We start from the raw sequence: 11,884 nt of genomic DNA, 5'->3' as shown, positions 1-11,884 counted from the left end.
AGTTGACGATACTGCCCCTGATGCCCAGGCACCAGCAAATACGTCTCTTTCAGAGGGGCAAAATTGTCTACAGATATATGGTCCATCTTATAACATCTGAAACCAATTGCTATCTTAAATTGAGAAGGAAGGTAATAATATGTTGGTGCAACTTGAAAGCAACATTATTATAAACTTATAACTGAACCTAGTAGAACTTCATTTAGATTTAGATTTATAAATAACACAAGGCCAAAAGACAACAACTTTTGACATATGCACTAAGTATGCATTTTTTAAAAAAAAATGCAACAATTTGCACGTCAAATATGGGAAATGAACTATAGATACCCTACAAAACAGTTAAAATTCAAAATTAGTCCAACAATTGAGGTTAACATTCTATCTCATATGTACCATTATAAAAATTTTCTTGCACCAACGTAAAATCGGTAAAGTTGGATCGTTGAAAGAATAACGAGCAACTTATTTTTGTTAAAAATAAAAAAACACGTTTTTAATTACTGTTGTACATAGCATAAGTGAGGTCTTACTATTTTAAACTCATGCACATTGAAAATGGAAGATGGCCTAACAAAGGATTTTATTATCTCGAACTAGTAGTAGCTAGCCAAAAAGAACTTTTTATCTCTTTGTGACATGGGGCAAAAAAAAAAGAAAAAGAAAAAAGACAGTGATGCCCTTACTAACCCAAGACAAACCACCAGCCTTGCCTCTACCTGCCTCACGAGGGCAAAACCGTCCAAACCCAGCCACGCCGCCGCGTGCGCCTCTCGTTTTTCCTCTTCTCCCACCTCCGTCTTCCTCCTCCTCAATCCCCAAATCGAAGCACTCCTCTCCTCTCCTCTCCTCAGATCGGATCGCGAGAGCCCCAATCCCACCACCGATCGATCCATTCCTGCTGCTCGCGGCCACCGGAGAAGGAGAGAGAGAGAGAGCTCGACCTCGTCGGCGGGTGAAGGATCGCAGCAGCAGCAGCGGCGGTAGAGCAGGAGGAGAGGCGAAGATGTCGTCGGTGTTCAGCGGCGATGAGACCGCCCCCTTCTTCGGCTTCCTCGGCGCCGCCTCCGCCCTCGTCTTCTCATGTACTCTCTCCCTCCCTCCTCGATCCGCCGTGATCCACGCGCTTTGATCCCGATCCCGATCCGATCTGTGAAGCGATCGGATCCGCGATGCGGTTTCTGACGAGATCGAGATCTCGCTTATGGGTGTGGTTTTTGCAGGCATGGGGGCGGCGTACGGGACGGCGAAGAGCGGCGTCGGGGTGGCGTCGATGGGGGTGATGCGCCCGGAGCTCGTGATGAAGTCCATCGTGCCCGTGGTCATGGCTGGTGTGCTGGGTATCTACGGCCTCATCATCGCAGTCATCATCAGCACGGGGATCAACCCCAAGGCCAAGCCCTACTACCTCTTCGACGGCTACGCGCACCTCTCATCTGGCCTCGCCTGTGGTCTCGCCGGTCTCGCTGCCGGAATGGCCATTGGCATCGTTGGTGACGCCGGAGTCAGGTATAAGGCACTTTGCTATCATACACGCTGATTTATTATTTGTGATTATCATTAACTTTGTTTTGCTAGTTGTTAGTATAGTTAATTTGCCTATTGTCAATCTATCTGCATGTGATTAGATCAGGAGATGAAAAGTGCACCAAACTATTAGTGAAGTATTACATTTGCAAGTGTATACTTGTTTATGTGAATATGCGAAAACAATCTTTTAGGCCGTCAAGTACCTAATTGTATATGTTTTAGATTTTATCATTTTAGCGAACACGTCGTATATGACAAACTATGCATTTTATTTTAGGGAACACGTTGTATATGACAAACTATGCATTTCTGGGAGCTTCTGTCTTATGCTTTGCCTATTACATTGATATATCAAATTCACACTTTTGTGTGTTAAAAAGTGTGTGTTAACTAGCAGACTTTCTGCTATCACTGTCAAATGCTAAGCTTGAATGTGTGTTTAATCATGGCTTCAATCTATTAAATTGCACAGGCTTTACTGTGCTATAGCTGTTTTAGGACCATGCTGTCAAACTGTGGATTAAATCCCTTCGGTGTTAACATCTTCACAGGGCTGATGACATTGACACCATGGATCATTCTTTATCGACCCAAAGTTTCTGATGCTTATAATAGGATCATTCTATGTATTTATCCACCATGGACCAAAAGATATGAAATGTTCCATAGTATTCATACAGCTATTTAAATATACATCATGAATATTAGATTTGGTATTTTAGAAACCTTTCCTAATTCATACAAATCTGACTAAAAGAGGCTCACTTATTCCCTAGATTCTTCTTTTGAGGTTAGGGGTCCAGTAGCACAATATGTTATCCTTTTATTTTCTCTGTGTGACTGACTAATACAGTGTTCAGTGAAATTGTGCAATCGTGAATTATGACTAATACAGTGTTCAGTGGAATTGTGAATTATGACTAATACAGTGTTCAGTGGAATTGTGAATTATGATGTGCTGATTTATACCACTATTTCAACTTTTGTTTCATACCTGTTTGTAATAAATTCTATAGTTCATATGGCATCTTTTCTGTACATTTTTGTTGCTTTGTAATTTGTTAACTCTATTCTTCTAAACATATTCAAAGTTTTGAACACTGGACAAGGCTTGAATTTATTATTTGTATGTTTACGATTGATTACCTGAAGAGAGGTTCCGCACATCAGCACGTGAGAACATTCTCACCTAAAATTGTTTAGATATTCTTGTCAAAGAAACCCCTTCTTTAGAGTAGCGTGTAACTATAAGTGGAGTTATTTGAGGCTTTAAATTTTTCTAAAAGTCAACACAAAAGTTTTCTTCAACTTGTTTGTGGCTTGATATTTTGTACTGAGGATATTAAGAACTGCGTTAGCCTCAAAGTCTTATCTAGAATAAACATGTTTTACTTTTGTAGTAGTTTGTGGCTTGATATGTGAAGTTGTTGGCATGTATGCAATAGCAATGATGATTTTACTACTTATAATATTTGACTTCTAATCATATTCTTTGTCTTCAGGGCGAACGCCCAGCAACCAAAGCTGTTCGTGGGTATGATCCTCATCCTCATTTTTGCCGAAGCGCTTGCTCTCTATGGGCTCATCGTCGGCATCATCCTGTCATCCCGCGCTGGCCAATCTCGTGCGGATTAGGCATGTTTCAACACGCAAACCCTTAGTGGGTTCTTGTTTCATATTCCTGAAACTACAAGCTGAGCTCTAGGGGTTTATTCTGTCTTAGTTTCTGTTCTTCTGTTGGGTCATGAACAAAAAAACATCTGTATCCAAGGGATGTTTGCCCTTGTGGTGCCATTCTTTTTCGCTATGGTGGTGCTGGCGGCGGTCTGAATCTTATTTATGCACAGTTTTTTTGGGTCTGGCTAGACAGTGATGTAATCTGGTGAATAAGCAAATAATTCGTAATGCAATGGGAGCATGAGACTCTTTTGTTCACTCAATCCTCTATTCTTTTTATTCGTCATTGAGTTGTGATTCCTGATTTCTGCAAGGTAAATTCGCACATGGTTGTTTTCAGTCTGGTACAGTTTTCGTACATTCCTTCTATCACCATGTTGTTGACATACAACTTGTAGAAATTCAGCGTGTCACTGGAAGGATATTTATTTCAATTGTCTTAAAATACAGCAATTTCTTACGATAAATTTTGTTTCAGAATACAGCCACTTTTTTTTTTTGAGATGAGAGAATATAAAACTTCTCCATCGCTCTCTCGTCTCAACCAATAATATCTTTCTACTTTTACGAGTAGTTCCTACTGCAAGTTCCAAAAGGTTCCTAGTACAGCAGTTTCCTCATCTGACAAGCCTGGCAGATTGCTTTTGTGCGATTGGGCAATCTCTACAAATTGGGTAGGCCGCCTCAGTTTGGGACAATCCACAAATTGGATAGGCCGCCTCAGTTTGGAGAATCTAGCTGCAATCATCTTGCCCTATCTGAAGAATGTAAAGTCCACGCACTTGCACAGTCCCGATTTGTCTCTTGAATGCCTTGCGTCGCAAATCCTGATTTCGGATAAAAAGAGCAACCAGGGCAATTGACATGTATTTCCTCCCTCCCATGAAAAATCAGATCCAGGGAGAAATTTAGACATAGTAGTGAATCTAAACATAGTATATGCTCATATTCATCCTTGGGATTTGAATTTTATGACATTGAGGCATTCAACTTACCTAAATAGTGCTCAGAAGGACACAAATATATATACTCCATCTTCATCTGTTTCAAAATAAGTTAATCTAGTACGAGAGTGGTATATCCTAATACCATAAATATGAAAAGGCACCTATTCAATTTTGTAGTACTATGATATGTTACATCAAGCATACTTGAACAAACCAAAATACAGATCTAAATCATAATGGTGTAAAATATCCCAAAATGATATATTTAAGCTACTTTGAATAATGGAATTAGATCCCAGCCTTTAGCTCAAGAGTTCCCAACAAAAATTTATTACAAAAGTTCAACTTTCAAGTTATAAGACATCACACGTCGATGTCTAGATGAAAAAAAAAGTAATCCATGATTGGCGAAATTTTACAATACCATCATATCAAAAGAACGGTATAATATATTAAGGTATAGTATCACAGAACTAAGTGTTTATCACAAAAGCACGCGTGGATGTTTTGTCCTAACATTGTTGTCTTGACAAAAACTTTTGAAATATATAGCTTTTTATAAATCATTTCTAAATCTGTAGTTTTGTCGTACGCCGACTTAAATGTACGTAAATTGGGAAAATTCAAATACCTTCCTCTTTCTGGTTTTCAGCATTTTTTCGCGCCCCATGGGTCTCCATTGTAGTGAGCAAAGTTGCTCCTTGCAACCTTACCTCGACCTACTTTCACCTTCCGCTTTTACCCACTTTAATTCCATTGTAGTGAGCAAAACAAGATGATGCCACTTACTTTTATATGCTTTAATTCCACCAGTATTATGGCGGCAAAACATAACGACGATCACATACCATATAAAAAGGTGTATTAAATTTCATGCTCAACGAAATAAAACATGGGGACAACTTCGCTCACCATGCTGGAGGTCCACAGGATACGAGAAACCGCAGAGCGCGACGGGAAAAAATCACTTAAAACTAACAGAGGTAAGAAGCTATCTAGTTTTCATTGGAAATACTGACCAATAAATCTATAACAAAGAGGATAATATCTCCTAAATGTGGTTTAGAACCAATGAACTATCATGACAAGTTGAGTTTAACTAAAAATGGGACCAAGTGCAGCATACTTTGGCATTGAACATCCATCCCCCTTGATCCATTAAAACCGGTTTCAACTTCATCAGCTACCAAGCACCAGAACTAGTTCATCTGGGCAGCAAAACTAGCTAAATTTCACGCAAAGATTTTCCCCAGGATCGACGAGTATTCACAATGTCAGGTGGTAAAACTGTTTTTCCTGAAAAATCAAACGAAAAATTGGTATTCCTCATCTCATTCTCAGCTGAAATTATTCCTCTTTTTTTTTTCTGGCTACCTAACTAACCAAGAAATCGTCGCCGTCCACGATGAGCGGCGCCGACGGCCCGTCGAGCAGCAGCGCGTCCAGCGAGCTCGCCGCGCCGCCGTCGGTGGCGGGCGCGGCGGCGGCGACTGGCACGCTTACCACCTCTTCTTTTTGCTCGTCGGGGATTGGCTCGGCGGCGGACACCGGCGGCGGCGGTGGAGTGGAGGGGTTGGTGCTCTGCCGCTGCTGGCGGCGGAGCTCGAGCACCTGGCGGTGGTTGGCGGCGTGCACGGACGGCGAGAAGGTGGGGCTCCCCTTGGGGCGGTACTCCGGCAGCAGCCTCCCTTGCCTGTACCGCACGCCGCACGCGTTGCACAGCGTGCCGCGCCCCGTCGGCCCCTCCCGCCACTGCGGCGTCTCCGTCGAGCCGCAGTGCACGCAGCTTCTCTTCCTCTTCGGCTTCTTCGCCTTCGCCTTCGTCTTCGTCTTCGGCGACGCCGGCTGCGGCGGCGGCGGCGGAGGCGCGGGCGCGGGCGCTGTGGGCGGAGCTTGCTTGGTACGGGGAGGCCGCGTCACCGGCAGCTTCGGTGTCCTCCTGACGAGGTAGATGTCGGGCGACGACGAGGGCGGCTTGTGGCCGGGCGTCCAGATCGGGCTATCGGGCGGCGACGCGGGGGCGGCCGTCGTCGTCCTCGCCGCCGGCGCGCGGTGTTCAGGCAGCGAGCCGACCGCCCTGAGGCGGACGCCGCAGGCGTTGCAGAGCGTGCTCCTCCCCATCGGGCCCGACCTCCACTGTGGCGTCTCCACCGCGTCGCAGTTCAGGCACCTCCTCGCCCTCTTCGCCGCCCTCTTGCCCGCCTCCTCCTCGCCGGGATCGACGGGCGGCGGCGGCGCCACCACCACCACCACGCGCGCCACCCCCTCCTCCTCCTTGACCGGATTCTTGGCCGGCGGTGGCGGAGGCGGAGGCGGGGGGCGGAAGACGGGGAGCCGGAAGGCCCACCACGCCATGGGCACGGCGCGGGGGAGGTAGCTGCGAGGCCTACGGGGCACGGGCACGGCGGCGTCGAGGTGGGCGATGAGGACGGCCAGCGACGCCATGGCCGGGAGCGCGAGGACGTACCTAACACCACCACCACCACCACCGCCGCCGCCGCCGCCAACGTCGCCGTCGCCGTCCATGTCGCCGGTCGCCGCCACAGATCGCCGGAGCCGTAGGCGCCTTTCCCTGGCTAATCCGGGCGGCTGCTCGGCAACGAAATGCTATCTTTAGACAACTCCCTCTCGTTTTGCAACAAAAATCAAACCCATAAAAGAAAAAGAAAAGAAAAACAAGAAGCCAAGAGATTGACGGATACTTGTACCTCTCCTATTCCGCCCTCCACCGCCGCCATGGATGGCCGGCGGCGAGCTTGCTTGCTTTGGCCGCGCGCGGCAAGCGAGCGGCGGCGACGGGGCGCGTCAGCAGGAGAGGGAAAGAGGGGAGCTTTTTTTTTTTTTTCCTTCTTCCGTGAGAGATGCCGACGCAGGATGTGGGTCTTCTTATTTGGGGCGTCTCTAGTGACGTTAAAATGGGGAAAAGAAGCTTTTTTTTTCTTTTTTTCCTTTCTGTTTCTGTTGTATTTGTCTCTTGTATTTAAGGTTGGTAGAAATGAGGTGGATTCAATTTTGTGTCATAAAGTATAATTGTCCAAATCTCTTTGCCTCAACTGCATTTGTTCATATGTGAATGCGAACTTGGGTTCCTTGGTTAACATGAACAACATGTGTGGAATGTCTATCGAGGAAGTTTACGTGTCAATACGTATGGAGATGGAATGGATAGTTTATGATTCAGTCCGTCTCGGATTCGGATAAGAGTGACCGAGTGAGGATCTGGTAACGGCTTTTTAAAGGTCCGACGGATTGTAACGGACGAATGAAGATTCGGTCACGGTATTCATTTTGTCGGATGTGGATTATCCGACCAAGTTAATCCAAGTTTTCTAGCTTTCATAGATTCGATTCATGTACCATCATTAGCATATTAGTGTTCCATTTGTCGTTTCTACAGTATATTCGGTATTGTCGTTTCTATCCTATAGACTTCCCGTGTGTCTAGAAGTAAAATTGGATCCCTTGTTTGATGCTTGGTTGTCGTTTGTTTGCCACCATTGTAGTTTATATGTATGTGATACTTCCATGCATGGAATGTATATCGAATAAGTTTACGTGCCCATATGTAGGAAATGAAATGAAATGGATAGTTTTTGATTAATTCTGTCTCGGATTCGGACGAGTGACCGAATGAGGACCTGGTAACGGTTTTTTAAAGATCCGCAGATAGTAACGGAAGGATGAAAATTTGGTCACGATATTCATTTTGTCGGATGCGGATTATTCGACCAAGTTAATCCAAGTTTTCTTTATATTATAGACTGGATCATGCACCATCATAGCATATATTATTGTTTCATTTGTCACTTCTATAGTATATCCAGTGTTCCATTTATCATTTCTATTCAATAGGCTTCTCACGAATCTAGGAGTCTAATTGGACCCTTGCTTTATGTCAGGTTGTTGCTTGTTACCACCGTACCGTTGTACTTTATATGTATGCGGAACTACTGTGTACGTAACGTACATTGAATAAGTTTATCTCTGATGGCATGAAAATGTTCCGGTTCAATCCATTTTAGATTCAGACAAGAGTAGTCAAATGAGAATTTCGGTAATGCCTTTTTAACTTTTAAATTAAGATCCAATAGATAGTAACGTACGGATGAAGATTAGGTTGTGGTATTCATTTTGTCGGATGCAGATTATCCGACCAAGTTAATCCAAAACTTTTGATATACCATTGGTTGGATCATACACCATCATAGCATATCCACTATTTAGTTTGTCGCTTCTATAGTATATCTAGTGTTCTATTTGTCGCTTCTATCTCATAGACTTTTTGCGAGCCCGTGAGTCTAACTAACTACCTTGTTTGACGTTAGGTTGCTGCTTGTTACCACTCTCATACTTTATACATATGTGCGTATTGGTCCATTTCTAAGTTGAGTCCACTCGGACTCCTTAGTGTTTTCAAAGTCTGAAGTAATTCATTCCATATTTGCAAAGTTAAAATCCACTTAAAAATATGGTATAATATTCATCATCCATCCTCATCCCATCCATTTCATCCCTACCAATTATGTGGCATATTTGGAGAGTCCTTATCTCTTGGGGAGAAAATCAAAGGGATATGCCATATGTCAGATAACTTCAGTGAGATATTTTGATGATAGGGGATGCCTGATATGGTATAAGTCAAGTAATGACATGTGCAAATGTAGGTAGCAAGATAGAACGAAGTTACGAGGATACTCTTAAATTTTTAAATAATATATCTGTACATATCACACTATAAAGATAAGGTTAAACAGTTACTCCCTCCATTTCAGAACGAAAGTGATTCTAGATTTTTTTTTTCAAGAGATTAAGAAGAGATTGAGGAGAGTATAATATTTCTTATAAATAAAATATGGTTGGCGACGGGATGATGATCATCGGGAGTAATATGGAAAGGGGAAAAAGATGACTACCAGTACCATGGACGGCTGTGGCCTGTGGCTGCTCGGCTGGGAGGGTCAGCTGGGGAGGGAAAGAGTGTCAGCTGAAGATGACGATGCAAGATTTTGGCTCTCTTTCTCTCTTCATTTTCTGGTGTCTGGAGTGACGCAAACACAGGAAAAATAAAGCCCCTTTTTTTTTCAGTTTTTGTTCCCGTTGTAGTTGTCTCTTGTAGTATTAAAGTTGGTAGAATTAGGTGGAATTTAATTTTGTGCTATAAAGTATACAAGTCTATAAGTCTCTTCCACAACTGTATTTGTTGCAGTATGAACGTAAATTTCAATTTCTTAATTAATACGATCACGTATGAAACGAATATCGAATAAGTTTACATATCACTGTACATAAAAAACGAACGGGATAGTTTCCGATTCAGTTCATTCCGAATTCGGACAAGAATGACCAAGCAAGGATCCAGTAATGTCTTTTCAAGAATCCGACGGTTAGTACGTACCAATAAAGATTCATATATGGTATTCTTTTTTGTCGGGTACGGATTATCCGACCAAGTTAATCAAAATCTTCTATATATCATATCAATGATTTGGATCGTACACGCTCATAGCATATCCACTATTATGTTTGTCGCTTCTATAGCATATCCTGTGTTCATTTGTCGCTTCTACCATTCAGACTTTTTGCAAGCCTGGGAGTCTAACCTGCTCGATATCAGGTTGTTGTTTGTTACCACTGTTGTACTTTGTACATTTGCACATATTGGTCCATCTCTAAGTTAAGTCCACTTTGACTGTATAGTGTTTCTCAAAATCCGAAGTAATCCGTTCCATATCCGTAAAGTTAAAATCCACTTCAATGGTATAATATTTATCATCCATTCTTATTCTATCCATTTTATTCGTACCAATCTCATTGGGAGGAAATCAAAGGGATATGTCACATAACTTTAGTAAGATATTTGGATGATTGGAGATGTCTAATATGGTATGGTAAAGTTTTGATATGTGCAAATGTAGATAGCAAGATACAACGAGTGTACTCTTACTTTTCTTATAGCATATCCGTACATACCACATCATATAGATAAAAGGTCCCTCCCCTCTGTTTATTAACATTGGTGATTTTAGATTCATTTGGAGATACTAAGGTTGTGTTTTAGAGAAAGAGGGAAGATTGATAGAATATGTAAAATGAGATGAACTATTAGTATAAGAATACACTCTTATTTTGCTAGCTAATTAAAGTGTGGCCTACTTTTTATTGGCCATAACTTAGCTAAAGTGTGGCACGAAAGTATGGGAAATGGTGATAATGTTAGTATAGCATCTAAACAACCCCTAAATTGCACAAAACCATAACTGTTTTGGCGCGCGGCACATAACCCCATACATTATGGTCATAAAGTTTATCGAACATGCCATTGATCATTTTTTTTACTTTAGTCTACCGTATATTCAAGTTCTATAATTACACATCAAATTTATACGTTCTTTATCCATTATATAAATATTACATCTATATGAATATTTTTCAAAAGAAAATTGATATAGGAGTATGCTAAATCGGTTAATGGTGTGGTTTTGTAAAACTTTAATATCGTAATAAAGGTTATTTATTACATGTCAAAATGTTCACGGTTTTATATAACTTACATGATGAAGTTGTACAAAATTTACTCATTTGATAATAAGGTGCGGTTTGGGACAGGATGATCATCGGGAGTAATATGAAAAAAAAAAAAAGGAAAAATATCATGGACGGCGAGCGAGCGAGCCAGCTGTGGGCCGTTGGCCGTGGCTAGCGGACAGCCATGCCAGCAGGAGAGGGAAAGAGGGGTGCTTCAGTAAAAGGTAATGTCGCAAAGATGTTTGCTCTCTTTCTTTCTTCCTCTTTTTTCTCCTTCTCGAGTGACGCAAAAATGGGAGAAGGAACTTTTTTTTTCCCTTAGGTTTTTGTTCCCGCTATAGTTGTCTCTTGTATTATTAAAGTTGGTAGAATTAGGTGGAGTTTACTTCTATGTTATATGTTATAAAGTTTATTTGTCTAAATCTTACCATGACTGCATTTGTTGTCGTATGAACATAAATTTAGAATATTTCATCAATATAATCACATGAAATATATATCGAATAAGTTTACGCGTCACTATACATGAAATCGGATGGCATAATTTTTGGTTCAATCCGATTTAGATTCGGATAGATGTGGCCGAGTGAGGATTTGAAAAGCCTCTTTCGACAGGTTACAACGGATGGATGATGATTCGGATATGGTATTTATTTTTGTCGTATGCGGATTATCCGATCAAGTTATCCAAGTTCTTTTATACCATAGATTGGATCATACACTATCATAGCATATCCACGGTTCCATTTGTCGCTTCTAACATGTCTATTGTTTCTTTTGTCGCTTCTAGCTAGCATATAGATTTCCCACGAACCTAGTAGTCTAATTGGATCCCTTACTCGATGTCAGGTTGTTGTTTGTTACCACTGTTGTATTATATGCATGTGCACATATTGGTTCATTTATAAGTTGAGTCCACTTTGACTTCATACTGTTTCAAAATCCAAAGTAATTGTCCCATATCCGCAAAGTAAAATCCACTTAAAAATACGTTATATTGATCATCCATCCTCATCACATCCGTTTCATCCCAAACAATTGTATGGCACATTCGGAGAGTCCCAGTATCATTGGGAGGAAATTAAAGGGATGTCACATGACTTCACATTAAGTAATGATATGTGTACAAATATAGATAGCCAGATACAACGACAACCCTTTCTCTTTTTTTTTTAACATAAAAATGTCTTTACACTTTAAGCGCT

The 11,884-nt window shown here is 41.9% G+C and overlaps 2 protein-coding genes across 2 annotated transcripts; one reads left to right on the top strand and one right to left on the bottom strand.

The window, feature by feature from the left end:
* The first annotated feature begins 813 nt into the window (after positions 1-813).
* LOC4351612 (V-type proton ATPase 16 kDa proteolipid subunit) lies at positions 814-3,465 on the top strand. The gene is made up of 3 exons (XM_015764584.2): positions 814-1,085; positions 1,224-1,509; positions 3,033-3,465. Exons 1-3 carry the CDS (start codon positions 1,007-1,009, stop codon positions 3,163-3,165), a joined length of 498 nt encoding a protein of 165 aa, XP_015620070.1. The 5' UTR covers positions 814-1,006; the 3' UTR covers positions 3,166-3,465.
* A 1,669-nt stretch (positions 3,466-5,134) lies between these two features.
* On the bottom strand, positions 5,135-7,010 carry LOC4351611 (uncharacterized). The gene is made up of 3 exons (XM_015764582.3): positions 6,863-7,010; positions 5,538-6,743; positions 5,135-5,450 (listed from the first exon to the last, which is right to left on the bottom strand). Exons 1-3 carry the CDS (start codon positions 6,890-6,892, stop codon positions 5,421-5,423), a joined length of 1,266 nt encoding a protein of 421 aa, XP_015620068.1. The 5' UTR covers positions 6,893-7,010; the 3' UTR covers positions 5,135-5,420.
* Positions 7,011-11,884: the final 4,874 nt, after the last annotated feature.

This window comes from Oryza sativa, chromosome 12 (genome assembly GCF_034140825.1).
Source record: "Oryza sativa Japonica Group chromosome 12, ASM3414082v1".
In the NCBI taxonomy this organism is placed as follows: Eukaryota; Viridiplantae; Streptophyta; class Magnoliopsida; order Poales; family Poaceae; genus Oryza; species Oryza sativa.
The sequence above is the reverse complement of the archived record's forward strand: the minus strand, read 5'-3'. Positions and strand labels throughout refer to the sequence as shown.

Bases quoted from the DNA above. Each gene is read 5' to 3' on its own strand.
- LOC4351612 (XM_015764584.2), top strand. From the start codon at position 1,007: ATGTCGTCGGTGTTCAGCGGCGATGAGACCGCCCCCTTCTTCGGCTTC. The intron at 1,086-1,223 runs GTACTCTCTCCC...TGGTTTTTGCAG, and splicing joins CTCCGCCCTCGTCTTCTCAT to GCATGGGGGCGGCGTACGGG. The intron at 1,510-3,032 runs GTATAAGGCACT...CTTTGTCTTCAG, and splicing joins GTTGGTGACGCCGGAGTCAG to GGCGAACGCCCAGCAACCAA.
- LOC4351611 (XM_015764582.3), bottom strand. From the start codon at position 6,892: ATGGCGGCGGTGGAGGGCGGAATAGGAGAG. The intron at 6,744-6,862 runs GTACAAGTATCC...GTTGCCGAGCAG, and splicing joins TGGAGGGCGGAATAGGAGAG to CCGCCCGGATTAGCCAGGGA. The intron at 5,451-5,537 runs GTTAGTTAGGTA...TTGATTTTTCAG, and splicing joins TGGACGGCGACGATTTCTTG to GAAAAACAGTTTTACCACCT.